Source organism: Nylanderia fulva, unplaced genomic scaffold (assembly GCF_048542155.1).
Source record: "Nylanderia fulva isolate GAGA-0341 unplaced genomic scaffold, ASM4854215v1 Scaffold11, whole genome shotgun sequence".
NCBI classification, from domain to species: domain Eukaryota; kingdom Metazoa; phylum Arthropoda; class Insecta; order Hymenoptera; family Formicidae; genus Nylanderia; species Nylanderia fulva.
In genome coordinates, this window is record NW_028189302.1 from 6,253,412 (window position 1) to 6,275,451 (window position 22,040).

Genomic DNA, 22,040 nt, shown 5'->3' on the forward strand with positions numbered 1-22,040 from the left:
AGCGAACTTTATCCCATTAGTTATTTTTTTGTTTTTTTTATCAAATATGTTATTAATAATATATTTACAATCTGTCAGAACACAGAAGAGCCAGGCGCAACAAAATTTTTTTATTTTAATATCGATTAGTAAAAAAAATGTCTTCTTAAGTGTCTCAATTTGCATTTCCGTCCTCTCTATATTTCTCCTCTTCAATCAAAAAATTCCAAATAATTAATCAACTCTTTTCATATTTGATTCTGTACTTACACACGGAGAGAATTTTCTCTTAGAATTTACCCTGAAAATCATGTTTAATCGTGGGACAATATATGGTATTGGAAAAATTTTATCAGAGTTTCTTTGATTAATATTTGTCACAATAAAAAATATTAATATGTACATAGTAAATTTTGTCGAACATATTTCATTTATATCTTTTTTTTATTTATTTATCTTATTTTAGGAGGAATAATATTACAACAAATTTCATTTTGCTCTCGATATCAAATTTCACGTCAAACTTACGTATAGCGATTTTATATAAATTCTTTACGTTATCGGAAGGCAGATTTTGATCTCTTTTTGATTCGGAACGCGATATTCCGTGCCGCGCGATTTCTTGGCTACGTTTCGCGACGCGTTACGCTGGAGGCCAGCGTTCGCGCTTCCCCGAGAGCGGCTTCATCTCGGGAACCGGGCTCGAGAAACGCGTTATCCCGGGCCGGGGATCTTGTCCGCTTGGGCGCGTTCCGAGCAAGAAGCCGGGACGCGCTGGCCGCGTGCCAAAATAGCTGGTGGTGTCGTTTCGAAATGGACTTCGCCGCCAAAAGCGATCGTTTGTCCGCGAACGAACGAACGCGCAATTAAATCGTCGGCGATTTCGCCGAAACCATTTTCATCGCGGTAAATACCGACGCGCGCGCATTTCGCTGCGACGGAAATAAAGCAAAATGCTGTGCGCGCGACCATCGGTTGCCGCTGCATAGCTGGTTAGTGAGAGAGAGAGAGAAAGAGAGCTGTTCTCTCTGCTGAAATTATTTATTTGAATTTCTCATTATCTTTTAAGTTCGTCTCTTTGTGAAAAATTTCTGAGACTTCAACCCCATCTCGTGCAATTTTATATTTATAATTAATAAATCCTCTTTCTCTCTCGCTCCTTTCTTAATTATTAATTATTTTGTTAGATTATGCATTCTTGTGCTACGAATTTTCGATGACCGATTTTTTTCCCCCAACATCTTCGAGAGAGCGTCTCTCTCTTTTTCTCGTTTAATAATTTCGAGACGCAGGAGCTTTTTCCTTGGCGCGATATTGCGGACATCCGTTTCGCGAAACTTCAATCTGCAACCTCAAAGAGACCTCTCACGTCCAGCAGTCGGGTCGTTCATTTGCGAGACCTCGTAAAAGCCCTCGAGCAGCGATCCGTTTAGTCTCAGCGCCGACAAATCTTTATCCTGTCGAGGCTACTCCGTTTTATTGGCAGGGAATCCTTCTCGCGCGTCACCTCGAACATCGGATTCGACGGACCTCGAACCGTCGACGAAGCAAATATAAAGTGTCTTTTGTGAGGAATTCCGTGGTCACGTATCTTGAAAGAGAACTATATGAAAGAAAAAGAGAGAAAAACGAGCTTCTCACGAAATCCTCTTGAAATTTAAAATTTCTCGTTCTCTAATTTTCACGAGACAACATCGTACAAGTTAAGAATAATTATACCTCGAAATCTTGAGGAAAAAAAAAAAGACGCGGGAGGTTTACTTCAGAAATGAGACGACGGTGGCAAGCGCATGAAGTTTATACGATGGGGTTTCGTGCGAAAGCAGATGAGAGAGGGCTGTATATATGTCGGTCGCACTTGTACGATAGAGGAGGAGTGCTTAGGTCGCGAAATTGGCGTGACACAGAACAGGCGTGGACGAACCGCGGCGCGGCATCCTTCGTCGTCGTCGCAGAATATCCATTATTCTGCGGAGGACGCGCGGGAGAGACGTAAAATAGCTCCCGTGTTCGCCATCCTTTTTACGGCTCGTTCGCGAAATGGTGGCCGTACGTATAGCGGGACTATGCGTATTCCGACTCGCTTGTCCGTATCCTTTCTCATGGCTCCCCCATGGCCACGGCGTTGGTTCTTCTCTTTATTTCCTTCGTAGCGCACGACGAATTAAACGCGTTTGTCCGATTCACCTCGTTTCGTCTCGTAAAAAGTTAGTCGTCGTAAAACTCGTCGGGAAGCGACCTGACACGTTTCTACAGCCGTAAATGTCACGACGCTGATAGAATTGTGAATTTCTTTATCTTTTAGCCGCGTGAAGAGGTAATTGTATTGCTTCAATTTGAATTTCTCTCTTTCTGCTTTCAGGTAAAATAAAATACTCCGAGAGGGTGTACGACGCGTGCATGGATGCCTTCGACTGTTTGCCACTCGCAGCTCTTATGAATCAACAGTTCCTGTGCGTGCACGGTGGTCTGTCGCCAGAAATTCACAATTTAGAAGATATTCGCAAAGTAAGTACAATAAATTCTTGGCATGATCTCGTTTCGAGCGGCGCATTAATATTTACACGTACAAATCCGATCAACTGCGAATGCGAAACTTATTGTTGAACAAAACTATTGTTTTTAAAGAGCACTAAATATTTTTTTACCAAAAAAATTATCTGCGAAATCTTTATAATCGAACCGACAATAAGATCCCTCACTCGATTTAAATTTAGAGTCATCCTTGCTTTTTCGCGACCTTTTATTAGCAAGTTATAAATCCAGGGATTAAGACATGAATATTATCGTATTTAGCTAAACAGATTACAGTATTTTTAAAATTTGTTTGCAACCCTTCTTTATACCACTATAGGAAACCGCCCGCCATGTCTGAAGTAATTATTAACCTACCTTCCTTTGGGGGGATGATAGAAGCTGGTATATCACCAAACATAGATCTGGGCCCTTTACCAGATGAAAAAAAACTACCGATACTTATACAACAAGGAAAACCAGCTAGTGTCACAATGGTAAAAAACAATGCTGTAACCTGGGGGTTGAATCAGTTCCATGAAGTTGCAGCCCGGGAGCTCTTCCTAAATGGGATAGCCGCTGCGATCGATCTTGGATTAATTTGCACTCATGCGGGTTCAGATGTACCCGATGGAAATTGGAAGAGATCCTCATCCTCGATCGAGCTAAGCGTATCTGAAGAAGAAAAGGCTACCGTAGAACGCCTCATAACGCTTGAGAAGATGCAAGTGGCTGCGACCATCATCATAGCAACCAAGGCGAATTATTGGACGATGAATCATCATACAGGCCAAGGAGGTCTTCAAGGTCCCGTAAAGGAGATTTTAAACATTTTTTACAACAACCAAATTAGTAATGAATTGGTATGTGCCACGGAGAGTCTCGGACTCTTCGCAAGCAGTCTCAAGGTGCTTAGTAAAGCCGGTATAAAATTCATTCGTGAAGCAACCCCTATAGTTCAAGCTACTGGTGCAAACCTAACGCTATCATCAGATATGCTCAAGTACTTCAATTCAATGCCTGCTGGGACACGTCGGCTTAATATTGCATATGAAGCTAGCAAAAAGCTAGTCAAAAGTAAGATTTATGCTCCTTTATGTCCTTATATACAGGAATTTATAGCTATTCCGCATAAAAGGGCAGCAGTTTTGACAGCTCCGGCGAGTTATCACGTCGAGGCTTTATATTTGACCGGAGAAGCAAGAGTTGATTATTCTGATGCTGAAAATGAACACTATCTCGGCAGACTAGGAACATTTATCAAAGTAGTATACAAGTATTCATCCTTCGCAAAATCCCCATATCTGACTACCGCCAAGATTGAAAAGTACGACGATTACGATAAAAATTTCGAGACAACGCTGAAAGCAGTCCAACTCGATTTAAATGGAAGCGAAGGGAAGAGCCTGGAAGAAATTATGAGGACTTATCGGATTCACCCGGAAGATCAATTAAAAGCAATCAGGCAATATTTTGATCTCAGTAAACCCGAGACATTACAATCCGCCATGGCATCTTAATTAAACGGAGCTCTATCACGGATGTTTGCGCATCCCCATCTGTGCCCTCCCATTAGCCTTAACATTTATTTCTCATAATCGTGCCAGGCCAATCGTTCGATCGGCTGGTGAGTGTCATTGGACTCTCCGCCGCGCCGGAAGCGAGCCAGGGAGAGCACCGACGTGCTGCCACCTGCTCTATCGATCCGTCCACCTACGCCTTTTACCTTCCCGCATTGCGTGCGGTACACACGGGCGTGCGTGTACGCGCCCCGAATACGTTCGCCAGACGCTCCCTCTCGGCTTTGACTTTTTTGTCTCGATATTCTGGCTACATTGTACCTACATTTAGGAGATTTGAGATAAACGAGAAAAAAATAAGTTTATACACCTCTAGACACACGAAAGATAAGTTAAACATAGGAGCACAACACGTTTGAAAGCAATTTGAGCATTTATTTTACAGATCGTTTTATCGTTGAAATTACTATGATTTTTATTATTATGCCGTTCGATGGAATTAATATCGTAATGTCACCATTACTAGCATTATTTTTTTTTTTTTTAATGATTCGATAACGTGTAAGCGTTTAATTATAATTTATATGTTTGAATTATTTTTATTTTATTTTAATTTTAGTTATTTTAAGTAAAGTCTACTTATCGAGCAGAAATTACTTTATTCTCGTGTGATACATAATTGTAATCGTTAAAGGCGAAAATAGATTCGCGTCTTAAGTATTTATTTTAAGTTTATTTTAACATTTTCCATCATTACCATTAAGTACAATTAATGTGACTTTTATTTTATTATGTCGTTCGATGGAATTATAAATGATTACTATCGTAACGTTGCCAGTATTATTTTTTTATTGTACGAATCAGCTAAATATATAAGTATTTACCTAAACATTATACATATGTGTTTTAATTATTTCAGTTTAGTTATCTTAAGTAAGTTTCTCTTACTGAGAAACAGCAGCAATTTATGCTTGTGATAAATAAATAATTTTGACTGTATATCATTAAAGGCAGAAAATAGAGATTCGTGTCTTTGCGGACTCCTTGAGGCTCTCTCATTCGGACTTATCTTTCTAGACTTAACGCACGTTCCATCCGTTTCGAGAGTTCGCGTCTTTTCTCGTGTATCGCGTTTCGCGTTGGCAATCGAAATTTCCGAGTGACACCCCGCATTTCCCGGCTATCGATGTCGGGTTTCGCGTCGATACGCTCGAGAGAAAGAGAGATGAGCAGTTTTGTACTTCATGTCGCGTTTCGTAAAAAATTCGTGCCATTTTCATATCTAGCCTGTGGATCGCATCCATTCTTTCCTTCGGAAATCATCATCTCGCCGAATTTTTTGTCAACCTGGATCGTATCTCGATTTCGAGAAACCTCGCATTTATTCTTGCGATATATTCCCTCGTAAAGATGTACGATGTTCGAGATCGCGTCAAAATAAAAAAACGAGAGAGAGAGAGAGATAGAGAGCATTTCGAGAGAAGGTCAAATAGAAGCGGGGCAATCTCGCTTAAAGATCGACGAAGCTCCTGCGAAGCTCAGCATTTCCAAGTTAATTAAGGGAAAACGACGCACAATTACGATGATGCGGCGCTGTAAAACGACATGGATTAATCCTCGACTACCTCTCCGGGCCGGTTTGGAACGTGACATGCTCGGAATAAAAATACTCAGGGTGGAAAAAAAATGTATTTAATTTTACTCGAGGAATTACGAGTTAAATATAAACGTGAAATATGGCACACAGAGATATAAATCGATTACGAAAGTGCACTGGGGGAAAGCCTTTAGATGGATTTGCCTTCCAGCAGTCAATTAAAGGTAAACCGAATTTCGCGTCTCAAAGTAGATGATTAATACAATTATCCATATTTAACTGCTAACACGTTTAATGTGGACGAAAGATTTTAAGAGGCGGTAATAAATATCGCGTTCTGAGCTGGGTTATCTCCTCTCTTTCTCTCTCTCTCTCTCTCTCTCTGTCGATAAATTCTGATTCTGTTTTCACGATCCCCCTTCACCTTCTCTATCGTGAGAGGACTGAATTTCGAAATCCATGTTTTATTTCCAAACAGTTTTATCGCCGACATTTCACGACGTTTGATATGGAAATTGACAGTCCCGGTCGGGCGATAGCTCGTATCCTTTGAGAGAGTAAGAACCCGTAAAAAACGTGACCGTACGCGTCCTGCACCTTAGAAATGCTCTCAGCGACTCTTTAACCCTCTTTCGTCTCGTTATCCGGATAATCGTTCTGAATCTTTGATCGTGACTCGCATGCACGCGAGGCATCCCTACAGAATTGACTCTTCAGAGACTTTCGTCGCAATGAGAGATAATGAGATATTCGTCCATTGATCGTTTTTAGAGCAGCGAAAAGGAGGAAGAAAAAATCTGACATTTTTAAAATTAGATAGTAGGAAAATAAAAAATATTAGACGTATGAAATATTTGTCCATTAATCATTTTTAGAGCAGCGAAAAGGAGGGTGGTACGAAAACAAATTTTAGACATATAAAACGAGATATTCGTCTATTTATTGTTTTTAGAGCAGCGAAAAGGAGGGTAGCATGAAAAATAAAAAGCTCCAACATATTCTTAAAATGGAGCACACGCGAAATTATTCTTCACATACAACTTCACGATTCTCTTAAATTACGAAAAAGCGTACATTCGCATGAATGACGCGAGTTATTAAAGCTATGAAATCGCGTAGCGTAAAGACTCTCATCGCTGTTTTATTAAAACGCAATTCTCGCGACCTCGATTCTAGGAGGAATCTTTCGCACATATATATATATATCGAGAAGAGAAGAATCGCAGTTAATCATTAACGATTGAAAGAAAACGATTGAGTGAAATGAACATCGAGAAACGATATCGCGTTAGCCTCAGAAGCGCGTCAGGGGTCGTAGATCTTTATTAAAGCCGTTCAATTTCTTATCGGTCATGCTGCATTAACTACGTCTAATTTATCGGGAGGGAGAGAGAGGGCATCGTGTGCAAGGCGCGTGCGTTTTATCGGCTGAAAACTTGCGATTTATGCGATCGTGTTCCGGGGGCCGCTTTAAATAGCGCTATCGCGCACCGCTATTAAGTTAATCGCCTTGCACGTATATATGCGCGTGTATGCGTGTCGCGGCGAGCTCGTTTTAATAAGAATAATAATAACAACAGGGCGCGAGGTTGAGGAAAGGAAAGAGGTACAAAGAACGTCCAAGCAATCTTGAGACGCATTGACCCGGCAACGACGTTTCCTTTGGGCGTCCCACGAGGGACAAAAGTGGGGAAAAAGTTGAGAAAATTATTCTCAAGTTTCCACGGCGAAACTTTAATCTTTAATCAGGGACGCGCGGTGCTAAAAACACTTCTACAACATCGGGTAAAGTGCCATAATATGAGGAGGTATCTTAAATGTTGCGTTACGTGAGAGATAAAGATCGCAAATAACAAGGATGGCTCCCAACTCTCGTGTTATATATTTTCCACTGTGTATTATATTATATTTTTATATTTCGATAAACGCGAGACGTATTCAAATTTCTCCTCGTTATCTGAAAATTGAAGAATATTTTGCTTGTAAGTCGAATACGCGTCTATTCGATGTTAGGAATCGTGGGATTCTAAATATGAAAAGTGCTCTCTCTGTTATTTGAAATTATATTTAAAATAAACGGGAATATATATCGAATTCGTGGAAACTTAATATCTCGTATCACAATATCCGCTTTATTTTATCCATTTCGTCGATATACTTTTAGCCCGTGAAATTGCAGAAATTATATTTTTAGAAATCCGAAACTGCATAATTTTTTGCCGCATTTATCACGTACGAACGATGCAGCGGTAAAAACATTTAAACTATTCACGCGTATGCGCATGCACGCACATGGGTCGCGAGATATAAATCGTTCCACAAACTACGTTCCATAAATATTGAAAAGCTGATAGGAATAGATGTTTACTTCCGTGACGAAGAGTTCGCGATTCCGCTCGCGCTTCTCCGATCGCGATGTAAACGTATCTCGTGACAGGCTTCGGTAAAAAGCCACCGGATCGAAACCTTCTAAAAGAATAATGCATCTGATAATTAATAATCCCTCGAGGTTTTCTCTCCCTCCATTTTGATCGAGTCGACGCCGAGGTAGAAGTAGAAAGCAAATTGCCACTTTGCACCCAGCATCGGCAAGTTTCCAAATCGATCGATTCTGCCAGATTCCCTCGTAGAACGAGAATAGATTGAAGAAGGACTTGAACGTCCTTTTTAAACCATCTTGATTAATAAAACTCTTAATAATATAAGTGCGAGATGAAATGTTACGTACCCTTTTGTAATATCGATCTAAAAATATTCTGCATTTTTCCTTCCTGCGGATTAATTAAGAGCTTCCAATAATAATTTCCAAGTGCTCCGAGAGGCAAAAACGTGCGCTGAAAGGAGGAAACCGGAGGAGAGAAACCCGCCCCGCGTCTACTCCCCCACATTTTACGAGCTATTTCTCGAGAGAGATCACGCGATAGTTAACCCACTTCTTCTCTTTCCCATCCCATTCGCGGCGGTCGGTCGCCCGGTTTCTTTCCCGACGCGAGCAATCGCGGAAAACGAGTATCTGTGGATACAGCGAGAATGAGCGCAGCAAAGCTGAGGGGAAAAGGAGGAGAATCGACGAGATCTCTTTTCGATCCAAACATCCATCACGAGCACGAGCGCTCTCCCTCTTCGAGCTTTTTCGAGATCGAAGAACGATCGGAAGTCGATAATTGCGAGGACAAATGCCGTTTGCGGAATCGCTCTCGTCTTTTTGTTTTCGCGAGGATTTCCTTACGTTTCGCGAGCCACCACACTTTTCGCGTGATCCAGAAGTAAATTTTAACCAGCAGCGAGAATTCCACGTTTTATTCGCAGCACACGACGGAGGATGCGTATAAAATATGAATTATGTCCTTACTCAGCTTTTTTTTCATCGCGCGGACTTTATGTACAACCCTAGGCATTAAAGCACTTTGCGTTAATTTACACAGTCGTAATACTCTCTTTCGCATGCTCTTTTCGGTACAATGCGAACGAGGGGATATAGAAAACACCGTATATATACATATAGTATATATGTGCAACGGATACATTTCTCCCCTTTCCATTATTCCGTGTGTCCCGGGATGTATAAAGGCGTGTTTTGCGCGAGCTCTACAAACGATATGAATACCAAATGACATTACGAAACATAACATGGTGAAGGGAGGAGGAAGGCTTCTCTCGTAACTCTATACCGTATCTGTGCGATGAACGACGCTCGCAAAAACCAAGCCGTTAAGCTCCCACGTTCCGCTCGCCAGATGTACATATCTCGCAGTAGTGGGATCAACGTCTGAACGGGCCAAGTTTTATATAATCCGCCGTAAGGCGATTGCGTCCGGAATCGGAGGTTGCTGGCGGACTTGTCGCTTTAATTATGCATCATTAAGGTATTATCGGAGTGTTTGCCGTCGCGGGGCTTTCCATGTCAGTTTCCGGTCGTTTACATTCACCAGCTGTGAATTAAATCGCGAACGAGATGCCAACGAGTAGATGCGATCGAATTATATTGTCACATACTTTTCTATCGTAGCGAAAATGTCCGGTAAAATATTTTGTATTACACGTGCAGGCAAAGTGGCACTTTGTGTGCGTGTTTTCTGTGCGGAAAGCGGCCGATTTCCCACGCCGCCGCAAGATGGCGGCGTGCGATCGGCCACCTCGCGCACAGAAAACGCGCACAAAGCCACTTTGCCTGCACTTGTAATACAAAATAAGTATGTGTATCATGTGCGGATTGACAACTTTCCGCACTTGATACACAATATACTATTAGCTCGCAACTCGGTCGATTGAAATAGTGCGAATTGCATTGCGCGACGTGCGCAAAACAAACACCGGACAGCCTGACGTTCGCGTCAGGTTTAACGCGAATTTATTTCAGTCTTTATAACGGCGATCGAACGAGTTTTTCTAGCTCGCAAATGTTCGCTATTGTTCTTCCGCAAAAAAAAAAAAAAAAAAAAAATACCGCGCACTCGCTTTATTTGAAAATATCGCGCGCGATTAACCGCGCGATCACGATCACTTAATTGTTTCAGTGTAACAACCGCATCCGCCGACTTCATTAACCCCGTTCACGCTCGAACAGATCACGTTATGCATTCGTTTTCCTTCTCTTTTTTTTTGTCTCTTTTTATCGCCTGTGCGAATCGAAACTTTGCGCAAAACTGATACTTGCTTCTCTGCTACGAAGCGTTTTTATTCTTTTCGGCGACGCAGATTCAACCTAAATTCTCACTGAGAATTTCTCGGGTGTAGGATTGCATCTCGCTATCAACGCGAAATATCCCGCATGACTAACGAGCCGAACTGTTGTACAGTGGAGAAACTTTCAGTGGAGCTCCGGGATACGGTGATTATATGCCCAAGTACGCAAGCGAGTTACGCCGAGAGACTTGATGAGAAACGCGTACAATCACGCGTAATCACGTAATCGCATTATCGCGGGAATTCAATCTTCCTGCGCGGGGCTAAAAATGATTTTACATTAGAGCGAGAATTTGTGGTCCTTAACTGCCCTGGACTGTTTTGAACATTGCGTCAAAGAGCTTTCGTCCACAGAGACAGACGCGGATTAGAGGTTTCAGTTAATTAGAGCGCATTCAGAACAGAGCTTTTTACTGTTTCGTTGCAGCCACTTGTGGTTCCTGCTCTAATCTTGTTTTTCATCACAAATAGATACAGAATTTAATGGAAGTTTAAAATGACAAAGAAAGAAATCGATTTTTTAACGACGATTCAAGATATCTCGTAACAAAATGTCTATTAAAAAAAAAAAAAGAAATGTTTCTTTCCAGAAAAGTAAATATTTTTTGAAAAATCTATCGTACGCGCGTCGATAAAAAAAAAAAAAGACGTTAAATCAGGATTAAACAACTTCGGACGTAGCTTTTATAAATAATAAGGGCAAAGAGCCTGGAGCCATTTTTAACGATTTTCTTTGGCACCGTGTATCGCAGCTTTTACATTCGATCTTATACATTCGAGCTCTCGTTTTTCGCATTTTCCATGTTCTCTGGAGAACGCCGACAGCGGCAACAAAACGGACGGGGTTCCCGCGTTTATCTTTGATCTTTACGCGGCGTGTTTTCCCAGAGATTAATATAAATCGCGGATTACGCGAGCGGAAGCGCGGATAAAGGGCCAAACATGATTAAACACGCGTCATCGCGAGATAAGAGAGAGAAAGAGAGAGGGATAGAAGGGCTAGCGTGGGCGGACAGGGGGCCACGATTGAAAGGGATCCTCCACGTGGATATATCGCGCGTAAAGGATACCGTTGAGATATACGCTCTATATATGTGATATACGACACAAAGCGCTGTCCGAGGTGTATCGATCGAGAACGGTGGCGTCGCGACGCGAGAGAAAGAGAATCGCTCCCGATCCGGCGCATTACGAGCGTTTTCCGCTCTCGCGGCGAGAGAGAGAGAGAGAGAGAAAAGGTCGGAAAGAAGCGAGCGCGTAGAGCGATTTTTCGCCCGTAATCCACAGACGATGCATAACGATGTCTGTCACGGGCAAAGGAAACATTCCATTAAGGAAATGAGCCGAGCGTCATGTTGAATTACGTTTGTTTCGTGCCGCGGAACGACGCTTTTCCCTTCGTTCCTCACTCCACCATCCTTGAAAATGCGCTCCTCTGCCCTCACCTCCTCTCTTCGCACTTTATCTCGCGAGCGCGCCATTGCGGCGACCACAATTTGGCATGGCACCACAATTTTAATTAATGTTTCTGTCAAATGGGAATTTTCCCGAGTTTCGTGTCTCGCGGGAGTAAAGAGGGCAGCGATTTCGTATTTTATTTAAATCTACGGAATAATTTTTTTTTTTTTCAAATATATGAAATACGACTCGGTGAGATTTCGTTACGTGTTTTATGTAAATTAAGCTGTCGCAGTTACGAAGCTTGAGATCGACAGCGAGATGAAAAGCGTCGAGAACGACGCGATAACGCTATTGAAGCACTATTGCGAATCGTTATAGATAGATAGGCGAACAACGATAGGAGGAAGGACATAAGGCGTTCTCGCTTCACTTAATGCAGCCTGCTGTCATTATCGCGCACTAACTGCTCATTATATCATAATAAACGCCCAATACACTGCGCCTGTGTGCGTTCACGCGAAAACGGGTCGCGAACTAATGCGACCCATTCAATGTAATTACGCTACCTGTTACATGTCACTCGCATCAAGATCACGTGTAACAAACTTCGGTTCGAGTAATCGTGGAAGATGGAATCCGACGTGTTATCAGATACGATACGTCGATAATAGTGCGGGAATTCAGACTCTAGGCATTCAGGAGAGACTATAAGCTCGAAAAGGGATTATATTTTTTCGAGAATATAAATTGTGCAAAATAATTCACACGTTCTTCTATGACGATATAATTATAGACAATAATAATATAGACAAATAGAAAAAAAATGAAAGTTTATATCTTTTATTTATTGTACTTGTAATTTGAATTTTTAATAATGATTTAAGCTTAAAATAAATAAGCAAATAATATACTGGGAAACTTCAAAAGATTCATTCTGTATCAAGATTCATTGTACCTCGCGAATACCATATGTTATTTATTTCGATTAAATATTTGGCGAATTAACTCATTGCCTAGATTCGGCTTTAATCCTTGCGTTTGGGATTATTTTCATGCCAATTGCACGATCGTTTTATTTCGATTTTATTTCACGTCCGTTATTATTTCACGCAGATATCACACGTGGAAATTTAAAAAACATTTTATTAAAAATCTAACGAGAAAGAGTTTCCACGATACATAGAATCGCAAACGATTTGCACATATTGCGAAATCAAATTGAGAATAGATATCGTTTTATGAAAAGCAAAAATCTAAAAAATAAACCTTACTTTTTATATATTTTAATTTAAATAATATATATATATATATATATATTTATTTATTTTATATAAAATTTTCGTGAAAATCTAACGTATTGCTGCAACGAAAACAAATGGAGCTTATAAATAATGTAAACAAAGTCTCAATCTTCGATCTCAATATTTTATCAGCGTTGATTGCACTTTGAAAGGAAGAGGCAGAATGTTTTTGCTATAACGAGACGTTTCGCGTTGCGCGAAATATATACCTTCTCTCTCTCCTTCCGAATCATTCATATTCATGAAAGTCATTAAACGCGATTCCCAAAGGCAGCTGTGTTGGGGGACTTTTCTCAGCGAGATTAGATCAACGGAACAAATATTTGAGGGCTCTCGTTGCGGCGTCTGTCTTTGCGCGCGCTCTTCTCCCGACTTCGATATCCATTTCTCTCGGAAACTCGACTCGCCGATGGAGCGAAACTTCGTCGTCTAAGTTTTCAAGCCTTTACATCGATTCGAGGGGAGTGGCTAGACTCGGCACGGGCCGAGAATAAATCCTTAACCTAGTGTTTGTGAGAGCTTCGTGATTCCAGAACTGTAACTCCGTCCAGCTCTTGTCTCTCATTTAAATAATTATTTTGCAAAAAAAGTTAAATTATTTGATTAAAAAATAAAGGAATGTCTTATATAGAATGTATAAACAGGGCCTCTGACGTAAGGTATCGTACCAAAAAAATATAAAGGCATCGATCATTTTCGAGTTCCAAGCGATTGAAAATAAAGGGGTTTTCGCCAACAAAGCCTTACGGAAATAAAATATTAACAAAGCCATATTTTCCAATTAATTTCGAATAAAGTTTACTTTAATAAAATTTTAATTTAAGGTTTAGTTATAAAGATACATGATGGAAAAATTGGGAACATGCAACAAATAATAGCCTCGGCATTTTTACTGAGGAAAAATCGTCTCCAAATAGCGAGATCTACTAGTATATTTTTGGTGTAACACTTTAAGTGAGATACCCTGTATAATGTTCACATTAAATATACAATTTTATGTATTAAGAAAAAATAATATACGTCACTCTTTCTCTCTCTCAAAAATAGAATTAGGGCGACGTCATCTCAGCAACGTCAAATATTGGATTTCAAAGCTTAGCGAGCAATTAAATGCGAGCCAACAGGCATTTAGAAATCCGCGGTGAGCACATTGTCAGGTTCGCCGTGGCCTGATTAATGCAATCTGCCAGACGATCCGGCTTACGTGCACCTTGTCTGGCGTTGTCATAATACGTAAATTCGCAGCAGCAGATTCGTCGCCCTCGAGACTGTGTCGCCCTGTCGCTATTCGATACACGTGTCGACACTGTCAGATCGCTGTCAAATACGAATCAATCTTAAATTTCGACATATTGAAACGTATCACTTAAACATGGAGGAATCGCGGCGTCAGCATGACGCTACAAGTGTATCATGATTTTTATATTAGAAGCAGTCGAGGATAACGAATAAAGTCGTCGCTATTAGTCGAAAGAGAGATCGATTAAAACGCCGCGCCAATTTCCCGTGTATAACTGATTAAGCCACCGAATGGAGGATCGGTCAAAAGCCTCGATTCAACTGACCGGATTACGGCGAATTTGCTAAAGTCGACAATGGCTCGTCGTACAATTACGCCGAAAATTACGCAGTGTTTGCGCGCGACCGCGCGAACAATCCATTGCGCTGTCAGTTAATTTCTTGAGCTAATTCGATCCGGTGTTGATTTGCTGTTTCAGTTGGACAGGTTCAAAGAGCCTCCGGCGTTCGGCCCGATGTGCGATCTCCTCTGGTCGGATACCCTCGAGGACTTTGGCAATGAAAAAAATGCGAAACACTTTTTCCACAATAGCGTCAGGGGTTGTTCCTACTTTTATAAGTGGGTGAGTGGCGTAGAGAGCCGCTTTTCTTCAACGTGTTAACTTTCGTACACCAAATACAAACTCTGCTGTAGGATCGGCAAACCGACAGTTTTGCGATCCTACGGCAGAGTTTGTATCGTATACGAAAGTTAACATGTTGAAGAAAAGCGGCTTTCCTCTACGCCACTCACTCGCCTGTAAAAGTAGGAACAACCCCTGACGCTATTGTGGGAGAAATGCTCCGCGTTCTTCTCGTTGCCAAAAATCCTCGAGGGGATTCGACCGGAGAAAATCGCACGTCGATCCGAACGCGCTCGAGTACGCGTTGTCAATTAATTCATTGAGCTAATTCGATCCGGTGTTGATTTGCTGTTTCAGTTGGACAGGTTCAAAGAGCCGCCGGCGTTCGGGCCGATGTGCGATCTCCTCTGGTCGGATCCCCTCGAGGACTTTGGCAATGAAAAAAATGCGGAACACTTCTCCCATAATAGCGTCAGGGGCTGTTCCTACTTTTACAGGTGAGTGAGTGGCGTAGAAAGCCGCTTTTTTCTTCAACATGTTAACTTTTTTGTACAAAATACAAACTCTGCTAGAGGATCGGTTTTCCCATCAACAGTGCTCGTAATTTCTCTGCGTTATTGTATAAATATTTATCGGTATTTATTAGTTGAATTTAATCAAAAAGGAATATCATTTTTATCGTCCGTTTTTTTTTCTCTGAAATTCAATATTTTTTTTTTATTTAGAATCGGGCTATTTTTTCATCGGTTATATAAAAAAATATACGTGCGACAAAATTTATAAAATTATACGTGAACGATAATACCTACTGATTTTAGAAAGCGATTGCAATCTAAAAAAAAAAAAAAAAATGCGATACATCGATAATATAGTGTCATTTATCTCGGCGCGTTAATGTAATAATAAAGGCTGAATTAGTGGACGGGAGAAAAGAGAGAAAAACGACATCTACTCAGCGCGCGGTAGCGAGATTTCTCCTTTTGCTTCTCTCGTGCCGTGGAAATACGATATGCTTGCGCGATATATCTCGCGGTTGTCGTCGAGCTCGATTTTTTCGTTTTTCCCATCCCCAGCTGTCCGTAACTCTTTCCCCTTCTGCTCATCCAACAAGGTAATTATCTCGCCGTTTGTCTCGGGCGAACAGCGAGTAAAACCGGAAGCACGTTGGGCGCAAACCCACGCGCGATCACATAGCGTGAAACGAGGTAACTTTGGTTCTCTCTTTCTCTTTCGAGTTCTGAGATCTTTCTACATATACGTCACGTTCGCCCTACGTCAGTGTTTGTGGGACACGTCCGCGGTTTGTCCTGCGCGAGGATTAATAACGGGGCCGCGTAATACGACAACGTCAGCAAAACCACAGACACTACAGACTTCTCCGCTCGCGGATCCGCTAATTGTACGAATGAGTACCGAGATTCGTTAAGTGTCAACCGTCTCGTCTCTGCTCGTTCGTAACGTTTTCCGTCCGCTTTTGCTTGTTTTATCACGCGTGTTCGTGTACGTATTGTATGTTCGAGGTAGAGCGTAATAAATTGAAATTCCTTGGAGACGAGAAGCTTTACCTCGACAATTAATTCAATGACATTTTTATTTCGACGCAATTAACATTTTACGCGAAGGAAATTAATACCCTACACTCTGGTATTTCTCCGGCAGCCGTAGAAGTTTTAGAGAAAAGTAATTTTAATAATCAAGCTGTTGATTAATATACACGTCGGCGCGGATGATCGCGATCGCGATAAGATAATAACAGCTGTTATGAAGACGTTGTAGGTAAAAGGCGTTACCTCTCTCTCTCTCCCTCTCGTTTTACAGGGTCGGTTAATTTCTCATTTTCGATTCTCTCGCATTATCGTGTTTCGGCCAAGGATAGCTAGATGCATTAAGTTTCACGCGAACATAAATCACACCCGCGTCTCGAGCAGTATGCAAGTGGTCTGGCTGTAATCGTCCGACTATATCCTGACTCGCGCTACTTGGATCCGCCGTAAAGTAGCGCCTTAACGAATCCGGCGGAGGTTTATAGCGGTTTTGCGACGAAGCGAAGCAACACATTTCGCGCGTTACAATAACCAGTCGCCCACGTTAAACAAATTCCCATTTTATCGTCGTGCACCGAAACGCGTGGGTATATATCGAAGAGAGAGAGAGAGTAGTCGGGTATCGAGGTATTCGTCGACCCGCGGGAGATCGATACCCGACCGCCTTGGCCAAGCGAGATCGGTGCGGTTTTCGAGAGATTTCATCTTGTCTCATTAATCTTTGTCGGCGTTGCGAACGGGTTTTAATGGCTGCTAACGACCCTACCGCGACGTGGGGCAAACATTTCTCACGATGCTTGGCCAGGTCAGTTATGGCAGCGCGAAAAGGGTCGTCCCGTAGTTGACGTCTTGCGGGACTTGATTTGTTTTATACGAACTCGCACGACGTTTGTCATCCGACGTTCGCGGTTGATTAAAAGTTGCACGCTCGATGCGGATATCTAATTCGAGTTAATTGCGAATTTGCCAATTTGAATCTATGGTTATCTTAGAAAATAAATTGACAATAGAACTTTTGTACGTCCAAACGTTTCAACACAATTGCAGATTTATTAGTGTATTGCATTAACATTGTTGCACCGGTTGCAATATTCTCGGCAAATCAAGATTGATTATTTGGCAGTCGAGTAATTGTTTTCGAGGTGAGTGCCAAAAGAGCGTTACGACATAATTTAGGTCGCGATTTTGTGATGCATAGTTTCCTGAAATAAATATTCATTAATTTTCATAATCTGTCTCTCGCAATAATAATGAAACACATTTATTTTATACGAATGTTATTAAATTTGTCTAAAATAAATTATAAATTTTACTTGATTAAAATTTTTTTAAAGCCCGGTCTTTTTACGCAACCACAGCATTTTCCATATTACTTAATAAAATACGTGCATTAACATTAAAACCAAATTAATACGTGCTTGTACACAGAGAGAATTTTCTCTGCAAAATCATGGTAATCGTGGGGATAATATTGGAATAATTTTATGAGTTTCTCTGATTAATATTTTTATCCCATTAAAAAATATTAACATCTATCACAATAAGATATATGTTCGATTTTACTATGTACATATATTAATATGTTTTATATAAAATTCTTCCAATACTATATTGTTCCACGATTACCATAATTCTCGGGGTAAAAATTCCAAGAGAAAATTCTGTTCGTGTACATGCTTGGAAAATTCTTGAATCGATAATATAATCAAGCTCTCTCGAAATTTAAATTGAATCGATCGATAATGTCTGCTTGCAGTTACGCGGCGTGTTGCGACTTTCTGCAGAACAACAATTTGCTCAGCATCATAAGGGCGCACGAGGCTCAAGACGCCGGATATCGTATGTACCGAAAATCACAGACGACGGGCTTCCCATCGCTTATCACCATCTTCAGCGCGCCCAACTATCTCGATGTGTACAACAACAAGGTAAAAGTCTGTCCGTTTTGCGTCTGCGTGAAACTGCGACCGCGGCTGTCCGCGATCGATATTAATTTAACGGTCGCATAAATGCGGAGCATTGTCCGTTTATATGACCGCTCTCGCGGGACCATATTGGTCTGCAATCGTAAAAACTCGATGCCCGCAGGCGGCGGTGTTGAAGTACGAGAACAACGTCATGAACATTCGACAGTTCAATTGTTCGCCACACCCGTACTGGTTGCCCAATTTCATGGATGTTTTCACATGGTCCCTGCCATTTGTAGGCGAGAAAGGTAAGTTGCGCCAAAGGGACGAATAAGTTTTCCGTGTATCTCTATCTGTGCTTATTTCGAACAAAATTTTACATATATTTTTTTTTTTTTTTTTTTTTTTTTTTTTTTTTGCAAAGCGATATCTCTGATGATTAGAAGGTTTCCTAGAAAAGTCTCTTGTACAATAAAATTAAAAATGTCAATTTAGATCCGTTAAAATAAAATTTAATATTTCGAGACAAGTAGTAGAATCTCTGTGGTTTTTTCGGAAAAAAAATGACATATAATAAAAATTAAAATGTAATAATTTTTAAAAGGGGGAGATAAAATTAAAATATTTCGAGGTAAAGAATATTCTGTATAATAGAAAATTATTTATGTGAGAAATGCTTTGTTCCGAATTTAACAGGCGATCTTTCGCTTTGCCTTACAGTCACAGAAATGTTAGTGAACGTGCTGAACATCTGCTCGGACGACGAGCTGATGAGCGACGGCGATGACGCGCTCGAGGAAGGTAATGTCCACCATTTAGTTCTCATTCTCTCCACCTTAATCCGTATACACTATTATTTTGCAGATATTTCGAGCAAAATTCGGCACTCGGACTGGTCGCTCTTATATCGTGATCAGAGCCTTGTCTTTTTTGTACCCTCTTAATTCGGTGCCACCCTTAACGTGTCTGAGAGATTTATTTGCCTAATAAAAATCCTGCAGAAAAACACGAGATGAGAATCACACAGTCATACAATGGCATTAAATTCGCGATGAAAACGAAAAGAAAAAGAAAAACACTTTCGCGATCTCATCTCTCGACTTGAGGAAATTGGAGAGACATTCTATTTAAAATCTCGCGATTACAAGAAAACAATCAGTCGAAAGAGAAACATAATTAATTGTTGCCGTAGCGTTTTCAATCCGCGAGATCTCTCGAATTAAATCTCTAAATCTTCGGTAAATTTATTTTCCTCGGGAAATACGCTCTCTAATAACGGGTGAGAGACGCGAGACACGTTTCAATCTTATCCCGTCACTTCGAGGACAGCGGCCGAACCGGCGAACGCGATAAGACGGGTGAAAGAGATTCCGCTAATATATCTGGAATCTTTTACGAGCTCCGACACGATCTAAGAGAGGCCACGTCACTTTCGTTGCAACCCGGGGAGAGAATGCGCGGATTCATCCCTCATGTCGCGCCGCGCGAGTCTGATAGAAAAGAGTCGGAGACGGTTTAACGATGAAAAATGAATCGGGACATCCTGTTCCGCGCGCGAGAATCGTCGCATTCTCCTCCGAAACGAAAGATCGATCGTGCACGCGTGCGTCCGGATTGGTGGACCGAACGCGAGTCTTTGCGAAAAACCGCGCATGTGCGGCTCTGTCATTATCTTCTTTCTACCTACGCGGCGAGATGCAAATTTGCGAAATGAACACGCGCGCGCCTTTAATTTTTCACTCCATCATTTAATATCCGACCTCGTTTTTTAAGGGAGCGGATATATATATATATATACATATTTATATAACGAATTTCACGTTCGCCGCGCGCACGATCGATCCGCCGTCCGGTCAATCTCTATTTCGCCAATCGATCGATATACGACAGCACCTGTGAATTTCTACATATCGTACATCGTACACTGTGTATTTTCGTACACACCACTTCGATTCACATTATTCTGCTAATGCTCGCGCACCTCTTTTCAAAAATTCACCTTTTCGAGCGCAAGTAAAAAGAATAAAAAATTAAGTGACGCGCGATTTCCCAAAATATATATATATTATATGTGTACGTCGCGCCGACGAAGAGTAGTCGATCTATTGAAATATCTCTATCATTTCCCCCCCACCACGATCTCTCACTCTTAGAACTTCCAGATACAAATCTTGAATTTTTTTTCTGTTTGCATTTTCACTCGCTGCACGGACAGATGGTAAGAAACGCCGCTCGATTCTTCTAGACGTCACACGATTAAGAGCTTCATTGATTATATCATTAATTTTTAGCTATTTCATATAGTAGTTTTTCTCGATGTCGAATTTCTCGTCTATCTCTCTATTTCTCTCTTCTCTCTTTTTATTTATTTATTTATTTATTTATTTTTTCTTTGTTACGTCTTTCTCTTTCGCCGCGACGTCATGTTTTCCTTCTCGGGAGAAGAACCTACATTCGCGTCTATTTTTTCTCTCTTTTTTCTTCCTTCGTCTCTTTCTCTACATGTATGTATATGTATGTGTATATATGTATATACACTTTATATATATACTATGTATCTATTTTTCTATATTATATATATATATTTCTTTCTTTTTACCTTGAACCATCTGTTTCATACTTACAATTTCTCGAGGTACGAGGTTCTCTTTCTCTCTCTCTCTCTCTCTCTCTCACTCTCTTTCTCTCGTTTTTTCTCTTACATCTTCTCTTTCTCTCTTTCTCTCTCTCTCCGTATCTCTTCTTCTCTTTTTGGCATTTTTATTTTTTACTCCCTGATTATACGTATGTATATGTGTGTAATACATATTCGACGTGTCTCGACGGCACATAGCCTGAATTTTTACATCTTCACCTACGGTAGCCTTTGATTTTCTGCATCCATTAAATAGCATCTTCACCCTATTTCCATACGTTTGGTTCAAGATGGCATTCGAGATGACACGAATCCCTCGCTTCTTTCTCGACGCACGTATATGACTATTTTCCGAGCTTTGTAAAAATTTAAATATACCTTTCGAAATCGGTATGCCTATTCGCGAAACTCTAATAATGGTACTCGTGATCAGACAAGACACATATATCATTTGCCATCTTGCGCACATACGCATTTTTAATTCACGCATGCATCGCAGCCGGTAAGATGAGAAGTCAGATCGTTATTCAATTCCGCCATAATGATTTCTCGACGTCACCCTCTAATATAGATCGATTTCATTCATTAACCGTTCGCTCCGATCGACTTTTACCACTGTCCGAATATTCTATTGTCAGTTTCAATTTTTCTCACGTGTCACACATCCCGCCCCTTCTGATCTATTTTCTTACTTTCTTTTTTATGTACATGTCACATTTGTATGTATTATTCTCTCCCCTTCGGAAAAGAAAGGTCAAGACACCAGAGTTCCGGGAACCGGCGGATGGAGCTTTCGCGATCGGTGGTGAAGCTCGCGAAATTTTTCATTCTCCCTTCGCGATCTACAATTTTAATCAGTGTCACGAATGTAACCGGAACTTTATGATTCATTTTCCAACTTGTCGAACTGCGTCAGGACGATCTAATCAATAGGCACTGCCCATTAATTTGACACTCCGTCACGTAGATTCGAGAAAAGAGAGGCGCAAACTAATTCGTTCGCGCAATTTGCGGCACGTCGAAAGGTCAAATCAATACAGTACTCTGTCAGTCGACCGCGGGTCGTAATAGCATCCATCCACCGAACCGGGTCC

General features: G+C 41.1%; 2 protein-coding genes across 10 annotated transcripts in view; both read left to right on the forward strand.

Moving 5' to 3' along the window:
- Nucleotides 1-22,040, forward strand: part of LOC114943697 (serine/threonine-protein phosphatase 2B catalytic subunit 2) — a 128,044-nt gene that overhangs the window by 83,668 nt on the left and 22,336 nt on the right. For 7 of the 9 annotated variants that reach the window (XM_085487814.1, XM_085487815.1, XM_085487794.1 and 4 more), the window contains exons 5-9: nucleotides 2,342-2,487; nucleotides 15,218-15,357; nucleotides 18,161-18,332; nucleotides 18,493-18,619; nucleotides 19,032-19,112. In XM_085487814.1, the coding sequence (XP_085343940.1) occupies nucleotides 2,342-2,487; nucleotides 15,218-15,357; nucleotides 18,161-18,332; nucleotides 18,493-18,619; nucleotides 19,032-19,112 (666 nt within the window). Of the gene's footprint in view, nucleotides 1-2,341; nucleotides 2,488-2,833; nucleotides 2,927-15,217; nucleotides 15,358-18,160; nucleotides 18,333-18,492; nucleotides 18,620-19,031; nucleotides 19,113-20,526; nucleotides 21,804-22,040 lie in introns of those variants that run through there. The other 2 variants (XM_029319381.2, XM_085487811.1) reach the window with 2 other exon arrangements.
- LOC146724976 (uncharacterized) lies at nucleotides 2,867-4,907 on the forward strand. The gene has a single exon (XM_085487821.1). It carries the CDS (start codon nucleotides 2,886-2,888, stop codon nucleotides 4,011-4,013), a length of 1,128 nt encoding a protein of 375 aa, XP_085343947.1. The 5' UTR covers nucleotides 2,867-2,885; the 3' UTR covers nucleotides 4,014-4,907.